The sequence below is a fragment of the Haliaeetus albicilla genome, chromosome 4 (genome assembly GCF_947461875.1).
Source record: "Haliaeetus albicilla chromosome 4, bHalAlb1.1, whole genome shotgun sequence".
NCBI lineage: Eukaryota > Metazoa > Chordata > Aves > Accipitriformes > Accipitridae > Haliaeetus > Haliaeetus albicilla.
The window spans coordinates 39,192,933-39,211,818 of NC_091486.1; the positions used below are offsets into that span (position 1 = coordinate 39,192,933).

The following is an 18,886-nucleotide window of genomic DNA, read 5'->3' on the forward strand; positions in this document are numbered from 1 at the left end:
GCCTGTCAATATGTTTGCATGTTGCAGCATAAAAGCCGTATAACAGAGAGTGGTTTGATATCGCTGTCTTCCATGCTAGTTGTGCTCAGTAGCTAAGTGGGTGTACAAAGCATAACAGCCCAGATTTGCAACTGGTGAGAATTTACTTTGTGGAATGAGTTAAGGAAGAGCAGCTGGAAGAAAAGTGTTTTCTGGTATGTAAAACTCTCAGGTCCACATGAACATAGATCATGCTCAGTGACGTGCTTGGCCTGGTCTGTCCTGCTCTGATAAACTAGATGTCACTCATAGGACTGTGCTATGCCAGGTTGGTGTTTAATGTGATGGATCTGTAGCTAGTGTGACGTAGCTTGCTCCACTGGCATCAGCAGGATGACTTTAGCTGAAAAATCTCTCTTGGGCTGCAATAATCTGTGAGAACTACTTGCTGCTTCTCCGCTATAGAAGTGAAACACAAAAAAAAACTTTTCATTAGGTATGGAAACAAGTGATTTCTTAGGAATTGCTGTTACTGCTGTAATCAACAGTATATAAAAGACCATTATAACTTCTACTATCACAGAAAAATGACGGAAATGCTAATGTCTGCAGTACTTCTAGAGATGTTGGTGAAAAGGTATTCTGTTGTTTTGGGGCAGGGGATGATTTGTCACTTACAGCATGGTCTGACTTTTTATAGGAAATTAAAGTTTATGGCAGAGGGAATCCAATTAAAGTTGTAGCTGTCGACTGTGGGTTGAAGAACAATGTTATCCGTCTGCTAGTAAAGGTAGGTCAGTGCTTTCTGTCCTTAATCTCTTGGTCTGCTTTGGGAAGAGCCTCGCCTATACTCACTAGCCTTACTTCCACCTGGGCACATCTATTCTAGTAGCAGTTGTCCTACTAAAATGAGGTACAATTTTTAGGATTATTTTTATGGACTGGGAGGTGTTTTCTGAACTTGGTACACTATATTGAATAGATTACGGAGAGGACCTATACAGCAGCCTATCAGCCACGAGAACAATTCCTAGGAGGTAAGATTTAATACGACAAGGCACAGCTTCTGTGAAGAACAACCAAGGAAGGTCAGTCCAATACTGTAAAAAGAAAGAGGGGGTGGGAATTTTCAATGAGGGTGATGAATGGCTGAAACAGGCCCAAAGAAGTTGTCACATGTCGACCCTTAAAGATATTAAAAACTGAAGTGACCGATGCCCTCAGCAACCTGTCCTAAAATTGAAATTACCCTAGCTTTTGAGCAGGGATAGGACCAGATGACCTCCTGAGGTTCCTCCATTCTGAGTTATGTGTGTGAAAAACTTTTCAGGTTGTTAGTAGAATGTTGTAGCAGTCCTCGCTTCTCTGGCCACACAGGAGGAACGAAGGCCATGTCCTCCCATTCTCTAGTTGTACAGGATTTCCCTGTTTCCATATTTTATTCTAAGTGGACGTTTGAAGGGATGAATGCATCAACGTAAAAGTGACTATATTTTATATGTCTCCATACACACTTATTTTGCATTCCTTTGTAAGGTTTGATCTCATTAGTGAATTTCAGACAAAAATTTTGTGAAAATAGTCTGGTCAGATTGTGGAGAGAAGCCTCAATACTTTTCCTGGCAAAGGGATGATTGAAATCCGAACTCAGCCTCTGACACATGAGAACATGGGACTAACCTCCTGCCACAAATTCATTTCTTCCCCTTCTCCTCGCATTTCTTGTTCCCTTTTTCCTAGCGAGGTGCAGAAGTGCATTTGGTTCCATGGGACTATGATTTCACCAGCATGGAGTATGACGGGCTCATAATTTCCGGAGGTCCAGGGGATCCCATGAAGGCCCAGGAGGTGATTCAGAATGTCAGAAAGGTACAGCATAATAGCCATAGACTGATTATCCTTGTATATTTGCCTTTTTTCAAGTGCCTGAAATCTAAACACTTCGTTGTACTAAGATGTTATGACCAGAAGTCTTTCAGTCGTATCCACTGCCTAGGATATTGCTCATCTTGATCACTGGGAGTTTTCTCCAGCCCAGCAGTTACAATAAAGCTATACAGACCTTGGTGAACAATATGTGCTAAACATGATTACCTTAAGCCTTAAAGTATCCTGTGCTCCTTTCGGAGCTCTGTGACCTTATGAAAGAATAGCCCTGACATCACAGTACTCCTATTTGAAATAATGTTGCTGTAATGGCTGTAGTGCAGAGTGTCATTGCTTATTTCCCTAGAGTAGACCAAGATATCAACTTGTGCTCTCAGGTTTCCCTCTGAAACAGAGAAGAAGAGTAAACTTTCCTTTGTAGCCGTTGCCACACTTGCATTCAGCTTTTTTCCTAAGTCTGTGTGCCTGCTGTGAGGGAACTAGTAAACTTTATGCTGGAACTGCTGAACAGAGATCTCTCTGAAAAACTTTTCATTTTAGGTCCTGGAAACCAATCGCCCAGAGCCTTTGTTTGGCATTGGCATGGGGAATCTGATAACTGGAATAGCAGCTGGAGCTACTTCCTACAAGATGCAGATAGCGAACAGGTGCGGCAGCTCTTCTGCTTTCCAAGGCCCAGGTAGACCAGCTCGGCATTGCAAAAGTCCACCGAGCAACAGTGGTTTTCTTCTGAACTGACTTGATAGGAGCTAATGTGTCAGTGATATTACTTATTCATTCCAGCCATTTTCCTTGCCTGCAATTTGCACTGTCATGTCATGCATTACTTTTTCGATGGTGTTTTTGATATTATTTGATGTAATTGATCCCAACAAACTGAAAGGCAGTAAAGTTTCTCCTAGGATTTATCATTCTGCGATTGGCTGACAGTGCTGAACAGCTAGTGTCGTACTGCGTATAATCCCACAGTTATCAACTCTTCTAACTGTGGCATTTGAACACATCTGGCACTTCCGTCGTCTGTTCTTTGATCCTTTCTCTTTCAGAGGACAGAATCAGCCAGTCCTGAATACAGTGAATGGACAGGCTGTCATCACTGCTCAGAACCATGGTTATGCCATCGACAGCTCTACCCTCCCACCTGGCTGGAAACCACTCTTTGTGAATGCCAACGATCAAACGAATGAGGTGAGTTCATGCTCTCCAGATACCTGCACATAGCAACCTCTACTAAAAGAAGACTGTTCTCGCTTTATTTTACCTGCTGGAAGCTTGCTGTCAGATTAAAATTAGTTATCAGGGCTAAACTTGACTATTTGATCATATATTTTAAGGTCCCTGCCTTACAGGCCAGAAGGCGGGCGTGAGGCATTTACCATACTAGGATAGCAACAGTGACCTTACTATTTTTCCCTTGAAGAGCTGCCTTATAACTTCTAAGATTTCCTTAGTAGTGGTGCTCACTCAGTTACCATTGTCCTAGGGCTTGTGCAGCAGTTGTGTTAGCCTGTGTCACTGTTTTGTTGAGTTGGTTCTATGTTGCGCAGCACAGAAAAAGAAAATTATTGCAGTCTAGTTTAGTCTGTTATTGTAAACACAATTCCAAAGACTAAAGTCATTAGGGGAGAGGCAGTTGCCTCCAGACAAGAAGTTACAGGATCTAAGGTAGATATCTGATATCAATTGACATCCACGGGGGAATTAAAAATGCCTGGATCCTGGAGGTTCACAGCTGAACAGGGAAAAGCATAGGAAGGAAAACAATGTCCCATTGCTCAGTTTTGAAAAAGTCAGACAGACTTTGAGACATAGCTCAGGCTTTGTAATTGCGAATCTGAAATCTCCGTTAGGCCCAGTGTTGTGCAAGTCAGTGAAGTCTTGTTATTTATCGGAAAAAATCATTGAAAGGAGGTATTTTCAAAAACAAGGTCTCCCACAGGAATATGACTGTCCTTTCTTTTCTATAAATGCCCCACATCTCATCTGGCAGATTGAACAGTCTTGATGTTTATAGACAAGTTTTGCTTGTTAGTTGCTGTTTTCTTTATCCTTACAGATTTATCGAAATAGAGAAAAAATTTACCAACCAAGATATTAATAGAAAAACCTACAGCTCTTGGGCTCAATTTTTGAAATTACCTGTGTTAAAAAAAAACTGAACCCGTTCTTCCTCAGGCTTTTCATGTTTGCTTTAGCTGAAGACTGGAGATTAGTGTAATCATGCTTTTGCATGAAGTAGGTGATAAAGTTGGACAAGCGTCTCCTCGACATAGAAGCATGATATTCTTCTATGTGAGCTAAACGACCCAAAGCAGCATCAGTCTCCTAAACCTTCATAGATAGAAAGGGAAAAGGCGCAATGTTGTTTCAGCGTAGGATATACAAACAGGAAGAGTGTTGGATAGGCTCTTATGTACAGTGTGTTGCATTCCTCTCTTTGAAAAAATAAAAAAATTTCTTGTGACTGACCTGGCCCATCACATCTGGACAGGACCAACATAGGTTTCCAAATACCGAGAAGCCATGGAGTGAATATTTTTAAAAGATATTTGTGTGTTCAAGTAACCTGAGCATTCAGGGAAAATGTGACAGATTGGTGCCATTCTTCACTTTGACGGCAGAAACTCATACCTTAATGGAACAGTTGTGGTCAGCAGCTCATCTGTCATCCCTCTCCTATCCCAGCTTCTTATCTTACAGCTCTGGATGGCACTGTTGCTCTACACAAGCTGTTGGGACTCCTTTGTCTATTCCAATGGAAGCAGGTTGTATCAGAAATATTTTTGCATGGCTTTCCTCTTAAGGGACTGCTCTACCTCCTTCTGGAATTGGGAGCCATGAGCAATGACAGCCATAGGATAGTCTCCCAGTGAACCATGCTGGTTGGTGCTATCAGGCCATGCAAATAAGTCTGTTTTTCCTGGTTCCGACTAAAATTACAAGTACTAGCTCCAAACTTGGAGCCCTTCATGTCTACTGTTTGTCCAGAGCAGTGGTCACATGTCATCAGCGCCCTGAAAACAACACAGAGGAGAGAGCATGTGCAAGGCCATGTGTCAGCATTTCAAGTGAGTTATAGAAATCAAGAGCTTTATCTTAATCCATTTCTGCTGTGACAGAACCAACAAGAGCAGGACGGAAAACCATTCCTTTCCGTAACAGCCTTGTCCAAGGTGATCTTTTATTGCGATGTATGTTTTTCTTCTCTGCCTGGTGCAGGATTACCTCTGGAGGGAGACTGTCGTATCTACTTTCTTAAGTGCCTAGTAGTGTTTCCTGTTTTAGGTTCTTGTCCACACAAAACTCAGTGGGTTATAGAGGCACTGCAGTGTTAGCAGAAGAGAAAGGGGCTAAATCACTCCTCAGATAAGACATTTTTTGAAGACTAGAAATGAAATGGGTGTCAATTTGGCAGCCCCTAGAAACATGCCAGTCCTTTGGCCTTCGGTGCTTACAGGTATTAGCTGTGGCTTTCTTTTCTCTTGCTTGCAAAGAGTAGTCTAAGGCAATCGTTTTTATTCCTACAGGGAATTATGCACGAGACCAGACCGATTTTCACAGCACAGTTTTACCCAGATGCAAATCCTGGGCCAAGGGACACAGAGGTATTGTATAAGGGCTTTTAACACATGTTCTTTTGTTACACTGCCAGCCACATACAAGCAGAGCATACAGATGTGATTGATATGTGGTTTCTTCCTGATATGTCTTCACTTTCTTGAATGCAGCTTTGTCAGCTATGTCTAAGTTTTTAAGTAAATTTCAGATGATCCCCTCACCTCTGACAGTGTAAATATACCTTCTGAAGGCAGCAGAACAGAGCTTACAAATGGCTTGGGTTTTTCTTTCTTCTCTTGGTATGTATTTAATTACAGTTTGGCTATTAAGTAAATGTATTTATTTTTCCTAGTTCCTCTTTGATTCATTTATTTCACTGGTTAAGAGAGGGAAAGGCATTGCCATATCTTCGGTCCTACCCAAGGCTGGAGTGACAGCTTCCAGAACGGAGGTCAGTGTACAGATACTTGTTATTCATGCCTGTCGGTGAGGCTAGGAATTCCTACTGAACCCATAGTACAAAATGGCACAAAAGCTAACCACGGAAGTCAAAGGAGGTTTCTCTTACAAAAGGCCTGTCTGCTGCCTGTCTCGCAGTCATCAGGCATCTGTTGTGTGTTTAATAACTAACTCCCTTATCTTTGAGACGGTATTAAGACCTGATGTTTCACGCATTTCTCTATGTAGTTGTCCCAAGAAAGGTACTCTCATAGCAGTATATGAGGTGCCCTGTGATAATCTGGCCATGACATTTTGTGCCAGCAGCGTAATGTTCATGCTCTGTTGCTTAGCAAATAAGTATGAAATTACTACTGTGAGCTCAATTTCATACATTTTTGCTCTCTTGGAAGGCAGCTGGACTTTGTGGACAGCCAAAGTGTGGCACGGTGGTCTAATAAGCACATGATACAATTACCACACATATACTGTATGCAGAATGGATAAACCACGTGCTTCTCTAACCAGAGATATATGGGAGAATTCTAGTAGAAATTCTCTTAGAAGTAAAACTACAGTGCTTTTGGAGGTGGCTTTTCTTCTCTTTATAGAACTTACCTTTTGTAATTGAGACTATTCAGTGCTGCATAGTCTCTGTTAATTTCACCATCCACTATAATAAGACAGAATTTTTTAATGCTCTTTGATACTTCTAGGTCTCCAAAGTTCTCATTCTAGGATCTGGCGGTCTGTCGATTGGTCAGGCAGGGGAATTTGATTACTCTGGATCCCAGGCTGTGAAAGCCATGAAGGTGAGCAGATACTCTGAAAATACTAAGCTCATATAATTTATTTTGCCTTCTCACATCTAACTGATTATGGAACTGTGGTATCAGTGGGCCATGGAAGCTGGTGAGAATAAATGACTGTAGAGCAATTTAGCCATTTTTGTTAGTGAATTTGTCGGTTGAGTAATGTGACTTAACCCCAGATGACTAGGAAATTAAGGACTGGTACGTACAGATACTCCAGCTTATTAGAAAGTAATGTACCTTTCCTTCCCCTATTCATTGCAACAGAATTCTAGCTATGAATTTCTGAAGACATTTATTAGAAAAGAGTTTTGGTCGAAGATCTACCCTTTTCTCTGAGGACCACCATGAAAACAAACTAGTTTGGTGTCATTTCTGTAAATTCATAGTATCTCTGTTCCACAAATTTCTAAGGAAAGTGTGTTTCAGTAAAAAAATATCCAACTTTTTAATGGGGATTACAGCCAGTCTTTAAGACAGGATGTTAAGGAGAAGAAAAGTGATGCAATATCTGAACTGAGCAATCATAGCTCTGAGTGAGAATCCCACCGCTCCAGGGGAGCTATATATTTGTTCCCCCAAACCAATCAGTTAAGCAGTCACAAATTTTAAACAAACACAGAAAAACTCTATGGCTTTTTCATGCTTATCGTGAATTGGGGCAAATAGCAATTTCTATACTTTTCCCGGCAATACTTCTGTAGCATTTGCTTGAGGGATGCCTGACAGTCTACAAGTCTTCTTCCTATTTCTTTTTACTGCTTTTGTAGGATCTTCAGAGTTCCTGATTTTTAAAAAGAATTGTCATTTTTTTACTTAACCTCTGTGCTTCCATATAGCAAATCTTTGTCTTAAAATGTATTTTTCAATCTAAAATTAGCATTGTTTGCAAATGGTTTGTTTGTGGAGATTTGTTACCTTACTAGACCATGATAGAGATTAGAATAGGTTCCCGTAAAAATGAGGCCACAGCCTTTACACTTCCCAGTCCACCTTTTCAACAAAGCAGTGCTACATTGTTCTTTATCTGCTTGTGGTTAACATCGAGTTTTTTTAAGCTTGGCCACGTTCTGGTCTCATAATTAATAGCTTCGCTAAGCTTGATTGTGTTCCTCATTACGCACTAGTATGTCAAGAGTGAGGAGAGTTGATCTTCCCAGCTCTGACTCAGACATTTCTTTCACTGAGCAAACTGTTGTGAATTTTTCCCTGTGGCAAAACTCCCATTGGTATAAAGAGATTAACGTTATTATTCCTATAGATCTCAATTGCTCATCCATTCTAGAGGAAACACTAGTGTGAAGTTTCAGCACAGCTTTGTTATTGCATATAGAGGCAGAGTTTCTCTTTTAGTATGTGTAATATCAAATACAAAAGTTATGGGACAAGATTTTTGAAGGCATAACACCAGGAAAATTAAAGTATCTTTATGGAAAGGTCAAAGCAAAAAGTATTCTTTTACTGTTACTAGTCTGTACAAAAATCTGAGAACTATCTGGATAGCCATGATGAAAGAACTACTGCTTCTCAAGAAAACATTGGATTTTTTTGATTAAATTTTTTTAGGTTTGTCACTTTTAGTCTGAGTTCCAACAGAAGACGGACATGGCTATGCTGGAGTTTGTTCCCTTCTCCCCATGTATCTGCTATACTTGTTAAACAATATAAAGGAAATTTCTGAATCAGGCAGGAATCTCCATTCCCACAAGATTCACTGACAGGCAGAGGCATGAACGCAAAGAATTGGCATTAGCTCAGCCTGGTACAAGAGAGCAGAAAGCCGTTATGGGATACCAGGCTTTTTACTTTCTGCTGTTGGTAAATAGGATGTTGAACCCATCTCTCCTTGCTGCTGGTGTTAGCTCTTTTTCCACATATGCCTCGTTTTAATGCAGATTTTTCTTTTTTCAGGAAGAAAATGTGAAAATTGTCCTCATGAATCCCAATATTGCTTCAGTGCAGACCAATGAGACTGGCTTGAAGAAGGCTGATGCTGTCTACTTCCTACCCATCACTCCACAGTTTGTCATAGAGGTCATAAAGGAAGAGCGTCCCGATGGATTAATTCTGGGCATGGGTGGCCAGACTGCTCTCAATTGTGGTGAGTACGATACAGGAGCCTTGCCTTGCAGGCAAACTCATGGTTTTTTAACAAGTGTTCAGCGGGCTTTACTTGTGCAGATGAGGCCAGAGAAGTTGCCACCTAGCCAGATGAAGTTTTCAATACTTTTATTTCGTCTACAATCATTCCTCAAAACTGCGACTTTGTTTACTCTGCAGGAGTGGAACTCTTCAAGAAAGGAGTACTGCAGGAGTATGGTGTGAAGGTCCTAGGTACATCAGTTGAATCCATCATGGCTACAGAAGATAGAAAGCTTTTTTCCGATAAACTGACTGAGCTAAATGAAAAGATTGCTCCTAGCTTTGCAGCGGAATCGGTAAATCAGATTATTCTGATGATGTGATTATACTATTCCTGTAGCCTACTTTTGAGCTAAGAAAAAGAATTTTTCTAGTTTTGTTGAGTGAAACTGAATACAACTGTGGATACTGTAGTTCGTACGCTTTCACTAGCACTCCACTGTGATTGACACTGGTTCACCAGGATTTAAAATGAGTGAAAATGCAATTAAGCACTTGGAAAGTCTAAGCTAATTTACCCATTGTCAAGAAAAGTAAATTAGGTTCGGGTAACTTCTGTGCTGCATCATGAAAATATATAACCTGTCAATGGCTGTTAGGATTTCAAGTCCTCCAAATCATCGGTACAGAAAGCATTCTTGAGGACCTGAGTATGAAAACGAAAAAAATGGTTCATGGGGAAGGCCTGTTTGAGCTTGGCGGACATCAACAGGTCTTAAACCAAGATGTCTGATGGATGGCTTATTTAATGCTGAACTCTCTGAAGACAGACCAAATAAAGATGTTGTCTGTGGAAAGTCAAAAATTAAGTCCACAAATAACAGAAGTCATCTCTTCGAGTCTATGTTCCACTTTTCTGCTCTTTTTGGCAGAAAAAAGCAATGTTACAAAGCCAAGTTTTATTTTCATTTTATCTTCAGGCAGCTTAGCATCTTACTGGTGGCATTTCCAGTTAACCATGTAACCAAACATCAAAACTTTATTAATCTTAATTGTTGTCATATCTCTGAAATGTATTGCTCTCTCCTTTAAGATTGAAGATGCTCTGAAGGCAGCTGAAAAGATTAGCTACCCAGTCATGATACGTTCTGCTTATGCACTTGGTGGGCTGGGGTCAGCCATATGTCCTGATAAGGAAAGTTTGCTGGACCTTGGTACAAAGGTACGTGTGCAATTGCAAGCTCTGGGAATACAACTGAACATCTGATTTTCTTAGATATTCTTCTAAAAGTCACAGACACTGGAATTGTACATACCCTACCTTTCATCTTATCTGTAAAATGTTATCCTTCTGATGCCTTCTTTTCATAATTCGTGCTGACTCGTGTAATGAAAATCGTTAAATGACAGATTTGTTAAACTAATGAAAAGCAAGTCATAAGTGTAGCAAGTATTTTGGCCTGAAAAGATACACAGTAGACTATATTCACCTACTTTCAGGAGTAAATGGCACATGAAAGATGTCAGGGAAGTTGAAACATTCAAAATCCTGAGTGATAATGTAGTATCAGGGACAGAAGATCTGTGTCTAAAGAGAGTATTTTTGCTAGGTCAGGAGCCCATGTAGAGAATCAAGAGCCAGCTCTTTTTCTTTAGGAAATCTGGGAGTTTTTTTATAAATTAGCTCTGAAAAATGAACAGATAATGGTGAAAACAAATGCTTTTTTCCCTTGGAAAAAAGCAGAATTTGAGGAAATAAATCTCTATGAGTTAGTGTCTAAAATTCGTGTTTTTGGCTTTTTTGATTTGCTGAACCGCTTAATCTTTCATGTATCTCCACAAAGAAATAATGCTGATGCTAGTAAGAACTGTATGTGAAAATGACATTTGTGTGTTCCTGCAGACTACTGTCATGCTTTTGGTCTAGAGTACTTAGTGCTGAACAAACACTAAGGCATTGTCAGCTGCAGAGAGAGTCAGTGGACAGGACTGACAGATTGCAGAAGGAGGCAGGGAGGCAGTAAGTGCAGTAACCCACCTTATGGACCGATGGCTGAGGTTGGAAACACTTCTGTGTTTAGAGAACGCAGAAATTAACACAAAAACCCTGGGAGTCCAGTCTTGAAAGCTTTATATAAAAATATTATTCAGTAGGAAAACCCTGTTTTAATCAGCATTTCTTGGTGTTTTTTTAAAAGTGGTTTTAAACATCTTCTTTTTCTTTGCAATCTGTAAAACAGCTGCTCTTTATAAACATTGTATTATCTGTAAGATTTTTCGGAGAGGCAGTTTATATTTTCAGTAAATTCTGTCTTCCTGAAACTTGCCTTTTTTTGTACCAGAAGTCTGATTCTGTTTTACTTTCTGAGTAAATGTTTTAATTTTCTAAAAAAATTATACTAAAAGAGCATATTGAAAGGAGTAGAATAGAATAGACTATTTCATTTGGAAGGGACCTGCAATAATCATATATTCCAACTGCTCGAGGAATTCAGGGCTGACCAAAAGTAAAAAAGTAAGGTGTTAAGGGCATTGTCCAAATGCCTCTTAAACCCTGACAAGCATGGGGCATCGACCAGCTTTCTAGGAAGCGTGTTCCAGTGTTTGACCACCCTTTCAGTAAAGAAATGCTCCTAATGTCCAGTCTAAACCTCCCGATACAGCTTTGAACCATTTCCACGCGTCTCATCACTGTATACTAGGGAGAAGAGATCAGCACCTCCTTCTCCACGTCTCCTCCTCAGGACGCTGCAGAGCGCAATGAGGTCGCCCCTCATCCTCCTTTACTCCACACAAGACAAGCCCGAACTCCTTAGCCACTCCTCATAGGTCATTCCTTCCAGCCCTTTCAGCACCTTTTATTGCCTCTTCTGGATGCAATCATATGGAGCTTATATCCTTCTTAAATTGTGGGGCCCCAAAGTGCACACAGATGAAGCCGCGCCAATAATCACCTTGGTTGACTGGCTGGTTATGCTGTGCTTAATGCCCCCCAGGATGCGGTTTGCCCTCTTGGCTCATAGGGCACACACTGCTGACTCACATTGAGCTTGCTGTCGACCATCACCCCAGATCCCTTTCTGCAGGACTGCTCTCCAGGACTGTCTCCCAATTTATGCTTATGCCTTACATTACTCTGTCCTAGGTGCAGAATCCAGCACTTTGACTTGTTAAATTTCATCCCATTTACCATAGCCCAATGCCCCAATCAATCTAGAGCCCACTCCAAAGCCTCTTGTCGCTCAAAAGTCTCAACAGTATCTCCCAGTTTGGTATCAATATTTCAAAATTTACACTGAAAACCAATTTGGATCTTGTTGAATTAGCTCAGCTTTGTATGATCATTTCCACAGCCCAGCATAAACTTTGTTCCTTTCAGTTACAAATATTATTGTAGTAATTCTGTGAACTGGATTTTTCAGATTCTACATGATTCAGATAACTGAATACCTAGTAGCACAGCTAGTTCAAGTAATCTGCCCCGAGTTCGTCTCATGAGTCTCCTCATTTTGCGTGAGAGAAGACACTAGCCAGAAACACAAGAGCAGCGTAGATTGTTTTACAAGTGTGGTTAGGTATTCCTGCTACATCACAAATTCAGTGCCTGTTCAGACTGTGCGTGAAGCACTATGCCTCAATTTTTTTTGGGGGGCAAGTTTGGCTACTGAGCTAAGAGAGGCATTGGAATAACAGCTTGAGCTAACTACAGAGTGGACGAGACTGAAGACCGATTCATAGGCAGCATTAAAACAAGAAGCTTTACTAAAGGATGGACTGATAATGTGCGCATTACTTTCTAGGACTTTAAGCGAGAATTGATTAATGTTTTTATGTGCTAATATTGAGGCATTTATTTACTTATGTCATGCTCATTTACCAGCAAACTGTATTTTTCTTTTTTATGTCTTGTGCTGAGTGCTTTCAAGATTAGTTTAAGGCTAAATCATGAATCTTGCTTCTGGTTAGTTAGCCAACGATAAGTGGCATTATTAATGCTATTAATAGTGTTTGGTGGCACCCACAATGCCGTCATTTAACTTTCTGCAGAGTTCTCCTATTGAAGTCCGTGGGGCTGCCCACATACACAAATAGATGTATATGTCTGTTGCATGATTGAAAGAGTTTTTTTTTTAACATTCCTATTTGTTATTTATATGCCATTGCAAGCTCACATGCCCTGCCTTTCTTCCATCACAAAAATATTTTCTGTGCCTTTCAAATAAAGCTAATGCAATTTTTTTTAAAGACAAATATAAAGTGCTTGTTATTGGTGCTATGAACTTCGCTTGTCTTCATCTTTCAATTTTTCATGTTTGTCTGGGATGTCTGGAGATAAGCCACATAAATCTTAAATAAGGACCATGTTCTAAAAAGCTTTTCTTTTTCTGTTCATTTTCCCTAATGTACTCCCAGGCATTTGCAATGACTAACCAAATTCTGGTGGAAAAGTCAGTTGTTGGCTGGAAGGAGATAGAGTATGAGGTTGTGAGAGATGCTGCTGATAACTGTATTGCTGTCTGCAATATGGAAAACATTGATGCTATGGGAGTCCACACAGGTAGGCTTGGGCACAGGGCAGCTCACTGGAAATGCTTGCTATTATTGACATTGTTTTGTGATTGATGAAGTGGGCTCTACAAACCTACCCTATGATTCCGTTTTCTGTAAGACTGCCTGGCCTCTCCAACTCTGAGCTTCTAACTCTCTGTGCTTTTCATCATCTGCGGATCCACAGGTTTAAACGCCTGTGGTAACTTCATTATTAGCAATGGGTTAGCAAAGATAGTAACCTTTGTGGCTAGAATTCACTGCCACTGAGCTGCTTCTCATTTTTCTTCTGTTCTACCTTGTGACGAACAGGAGATTCTGTTGTAGTGGCTCCAATCCAGACACTCACTAATGAGGAATTTCAGATGCTGAGGGATCGTGCCATCAAAGTTGTCCGACATTTGGGTATTGTGGGAGAGTGTAATATCCAGTTTGCTCTGCATCCAACTTCCCTGGAGTACTACATCATTGAAGTTAATGCCAGGCTCTCGAGAAGTTCAGCTTTAGCCTCCAAGGCAACAGGGTAAGATTATTTTAATAATTATTTTAAACTACAGAACAAACAAATGAAAAAAGAAAAATGAGGGGAGAAGACGAGAAAGAAAGAATTATGATAAGGGTCTTTGATCAGTGTACTATTTAAAAATGTAAGCGACAGCTGCAAAGAAGAAAATTTCCTGCATCTGCTCGCCATTCAGTTAAGACAAGGCGTTGCAGGCTTAATTTGTGGCACGAAAGACAGAAATTGACTGTTACGGAGAACTCTGGAGTGGTCTGTTCAGTAAGGCACAGATTTCTGCATGGGAAGCTTCTAAGAACAGTTCTTGTCAGCGTCTACTAGGATAGACCCTTGGAGAGTCAGTCCTGCTGGGAAATGGAGGAAGGGGTTAGTGAGCCCTCCAGGTCCATACCAGCCTGCGGATGCTGATACTACAAATGGAAAAAAGTCCCAGAAGGTGTGTGGGGAGCCTGATGGCTGTCCTTACAAAGCATATCCACTGTACCTATAATGTTGGCTGCAAATCATCTCTGGGACCCAGCGGACACAGTCATTAGTGAGCTGTCTGTCAGATTGATGTAAATGGTACTGCTAAGCTGCCTTTGCTTTGTTGGCTAATCATAAACTAATCAAGATAAGGATCGTCATAGCAGGCTGTTTAAAAATTGGCTGCTTAATTGCACTTTGCAGATGCTGTTGTCACAAATTAATTTCTGATTTGCAGTTCTCAACAACTCTTGTGGTTGTTGAAGTGCCATAGCACACTGGAGGTAAGCCATGATGTTGGACAGTGGGTGTTTGATTGTTTTCTTTTTGGCTGACGGACTTGCAGCAAAACACTCATTATGTAGTCTCACTGTGGGTGTGAAATACTGAAAATGGTGGCTTTGCACATAATAAAACAAGTTCCAGATATAGGTAGGTAAATAATGTGTTAAGTTAGGAAGCTGGACAGGCCCTGCTATGCTTGAGCACGGTAACCTTCCATTGTGTTGAGGAGGGGAAAAAAAATCACTTCACAGCTGTTTAATTTGTTCCACTCCTGAGATTAGCAAAAGCAAAGTACTTCCCACTCTACTATTCTCTACTTCTCCTCTGTGGCAGATACCCATTAGCATTCATTGCTGCCAAAATTGCCTTGGGGATACCGTTGCCAGAAATCAAGAACGTGGTGACAGGAAAAACTTCTGCCTGCTTTGAGCCCAGCTTGGATTATGTCGTTACCAAGATACCCCTATGGGATTTGGACCGTTTTCAGCATATGTCCAATCGCATTGGAAGCTGCATGAAGAGCGTGGGAGAGGTGAGTGCAAGACCGTCTCCTTCCCTTCCATTCCACGACTTGGGAAAGTGATTTTTCTTGGATACCCTTAGAAGCTATCTTCAGGGACCTAATGGCTTTTGAAGATATTTATTCAGCTCAGATTATTTTTATCCAGTACCATAGTTAATTGAAATTAATTAGGACTGTGTAATCTTGGATATCACAGTGTGGACTCATAAATGGTTTGACTCCTAAGGAAAGAAACCAATTTGGATCACCTGAGGTTGACTTTGTTCTTATCACTCACTACAGGACTCTCAGTCATTTTTTTTGTGTGGGGTTATGTAGAGGTGGGTAATTAGAGTATAACTTCAAGAGTTGTAGTCTGTTAAGATTTTCAATGACGCTGATGAGGCACAGCTCTCAGTTGTTCCCGCAGTTATCTCTCTGTTAAAACCATAAGCCAAATCTCAGTCTATTTCTGCTCTTGAAATTCCAATACAACCTGTAATCTTCCTCTACAATTTTGACTTCTCCTAGTGATTTTAATAACTATTATATCTGGACCATGACAGTGTGACTTTTAAACCCTGGTTTTAAGGTGTCGGGGACACTAACAGCATTTTCAGACATGTTTTAAGAGGAGAGAAATGGGTAATTTACCCGCCTAATTAGTTAATTACATATCCGCTACCAAAGCAAAATAATTAGTTGTGTGGTTTTTGGAGCTGCTTTTTATGTAATGTTTTTCTAGTAGCTATTTGATTAAATTATTTTGACACATGAGACTTTCCTAAGATCAATTCTACCTTGCTCAGAAGACAAGCCTTTATCACAACTGGAAGGAGTAATTAAAACGTGATTTTTCCCGTGGCAGTTTTGGCTTTCAATGGCAATGAGGTGTTTTGGTTTTTTTAGTGACTTGATGCCTACTGATATTAAGTCTCTCTGCTTAGAGGTTTTTGGGCTGTTCTGTAGAGCTGGGGATCCTAAATGTGCACCATCAGCTGTAAATACTTTCTGGCCATAAACATTTGTGGGAGGAAGTATCCGAAGTATCCATAGCGTCCAGTGGTCATATATCACAAAAGCAGAACTGCACGAACCCACTGTCCTTCTTAAGGCAGGATGCTCTGTAAAGGAAAGGAGGAGATACAGGAAGAATCAATGCTATAACTGTGCAGGTCTATGACTGCTGGTGGGTGAACTGAAGCAGGGATGAAGACAGTTAAGACGCGGTTTGCAGCAAAAAGTTTAGTGTCAAGGACCTGTGACTAGGAGAGGGTGTCTTTGAAGTAAAGAGCTTCTTGCCTCTTGTCTCTATTACGTATGGCACAGTCGTCTTCCTAGGCCTGAACTTGAAGCCAAGATTGCAGCATTTACAGCATTTTTATTAATTGAACAGTCTGGCCTGGCCTCATTTTTCCTGAGCTCTGTTGTGCTGGGCAGTGGGCCTGTAGCTGTGAGAAAAGAGAAAACAAAGTTATTTTTTTCTTTTGACATTTTCCAAGATTGTGTATTTTATGCTATTAGGGTTTTACTTCGCTGGGAAATAAAAATTTGACCTCACAGGTTTCCAATGAGAAAGGCTTGTTTTCTTATTAGATGTGATGTCAAGATTGAAGGAGGGAAACCCCAGTGCTGCTATGCCAAGGAAGTGTAATCCTTTAAGCGAGCCCTCACAGGGGAGAGTCGCTATTGAATGAAATTTAAAAGAAGAGGAGCAGATCTCTTCTGAACTTTAAAATTCCCACTGTGAGTTTCTATCACTAACAGAAATATCCTTTTATATTACTACACCCATGCTGCTGCATAATGCGTCCCTCTAATAAGTGCTTCAAAGCAGTTTATAGAGGAGAGCAGCAGCTTCCTGTATTTTACAGATAGGGAGACAAAAGCAGACAGGTCACTTGTCTGAAACTCCCTGTTGATAATACTGGCAAAGTGAGGCCTAGAAGTGGGAGTCCCAAGGCGCAGTTAGCGGTACCTGTCTTAAAGCCAGCAGGACTATCTTAGGGAGTAGTTCCAAAGGTTGTAATCTTCCTGTATGTCTATCTTCGTAGTTTAAATAAAAGTTTTTTGTCTTCATTGTTATTCAGGGGATAGTGGGACAGCAGCTGAACACAGCTAAGATGAAAGTGTTGTCTGTTACAGGTCATGGCTATTGGACGCACTTTTGAAGAGAGTTTCCAAAAGGCCCTGAGAATGTGTCACCCCTCTGTAGATGGCTTCACTTCACATCTTCCTATGAATAAAGCCTGGCCAGATATTGTAGATCTCCAGAAGGAACTCTCTGAGCCATCCAGCACGCGGATATATGCAATAGCCAAGGTAACAAAAGATAGAGAGCCCTTGACCTATGTCCCTTGAATTACACGTACCAGATTTCATGAAGTGAGGTGACAGAGGTTCAGTATTCTTAACCTCCTTGCTTCCCTCTGTCATGCACACTGGGACCACCTTTTGGGGATCCTTGTTGTTGAAGTACATATATTGTCTATTGCATGTAATTTCCTCTGCAGAATGTAATACCTGCCTGGGTATATGACTTTAATTTTTCCTGCATCTTCTGTATTCAGGTAATGTGTTTGCCCTTTGGTACAATCTTAGCCAATTGTCATTGTATTCAGCAGTAGGTGCATTCCTGTGTCCTGGCACGTCTGTTTGTAGCTGAGTGTTGGTGAAGACCTTGAATCACTTTCCTTTGCTTGTTCCTATAACATAATTGGTTACTAAGTATTGGCTAATGTGTCAAAGTTGGCCAGTTCTGCAGCTTACCATTAATTTATAGGAAAGGAGGAAGGAAAAACGAAGATCCTTTTGAGAACTTAAACAGAGTGATAAATAATGGCAAGCTGCGATTTGTAAGAGTACTTGTCTTTTTGCAATTGTTGCAGTGATATGGGCTTGAAACTTAAAAAAATTAAAACTATGTTAAATTTAGCGTGCAGGAAATTCCTAGTTCTTTGAAAAAAAGGGTCAGCTTCCCTTAGCATTCTTTTAACCCCTCTCCTGTCACACGAAGCATATCACTTCATCTTACAGGGTGGCTGGGTAACAGGGGCTGTTATTGTAAGAGGAGCTAGGGTGTGAAATTATTTCTTCCTTCAACTCCCCAGTGTTTGCCTGTGCAAATGTAGGGTTAGTTACTTTAGAAGGCAGGTGCAATTTCACATTTTGGTTTTGCTGCAGTTAATTTGTCCCTCTGTCCATATCCTCTATGAAGAGGAGGGGACAGCTGTCTTTTATAGCTCATACTTACCTGTTTTTATTTTTTTAAGATTGCAAGCCTTCCTGGCAGGGAATGCCGCATTACTATTTTTGTGCGCCTGACTTTTTGTGGTGGAGTCTTTAAGCCCTTTGTGCTCATGTGTAGACAACATCTCAATTACATCCTCTATATGAGTGTGGGGAGGTGAGGTTGAGCTGTATTTGTAAAAAGGTTTTCAGATAGCTGTTCCTCTTATCAATGGCCTGATCGAAAAGCACAAGGTGTTTTATAAATGTGTGGCTTGTCCAGCTGTTGACCTCGCTTTTCAGGCTGGGGAAATGCATGTCTTCATAAGTGCAGAACATCCTTCAGCAGCTCTGCCTTGTTTTTAGCTTGTCTCAGCTTTTTCTTGTGACTGAGAGAAAAAATCTTTCTTCTTGTGTCTCTGAGTGGCTCAGAGTGCTTTTATGATAGGTTAATCTTAGCTCCATGTTAACACAGGGGATCTAGGGAGATGAAGGTGAATTTGGGTCCCACTGAACAGTCTGGGCGTTCACAGCTGGTGGCATTTTCACTGGGAGCTGTGGAAAAAAGCAAGATCAAAGTCT

General features: G+C 40.8%; 1 protein-coding gene across 1 annotated transcript in view; it reads left to right on the forward strand.

The window, feature by feature from the left end:
• Nucleotides 1-18,886, forward strand: part of CPS1 (carbamoyl-phosphate synthase 1) — a 98,386-nt gene that overhangs the window by 19,471 nt on the left and 60,029 nt on the right. Inside the window, exons 7-20 of the mRNA XM_069782033.1 lie at nt 680-769; nt 1,720-1,848; nt 2,407-2,513; nt 2,913-3,054; nt 5,394-5,471; nt 5,777-5,875; nt 6,579-6,674; nt 8,586-8,775; nt 8,955-9,112; nt 9,850-9,978; nt 13,170-13,314; nt 13,617-13,827; nt 14,908-15,106; nt 17,222-17,398. Coding sequence (XP_069638134.1) covers nt 680-769; nt 1,720-1,848; nt 2,407-2,513; nt 2,913-3,054; nt 5,394-5,471; nt 5,777-5,875; nt 6,579-6,674; nt 8,586-8,775; nt 8,955-9,112; nt 9,850-9,978; nt 13,170-13,314; nt 13,617-13,827; nt 14,908-15,106; nt 17,222-17,398 — 1,950 coding nt within the window. The remainder of the gene's footprint in view (nt 1-679; nt 770-1,719; nt 1,849-2,406; nt 2,514-2,912; nt 3,055-5,393; nt 5,472-5,776; nt 5,876-6,578; nt 6,675-8,585; nt 8,776-8,954; nt 9,113-9,849; nt 9,979-13,169; nt 13,315-13,616; nt 13,828-14,907; nt 15,107-17,221; nt 17,399-18,886) is intronic.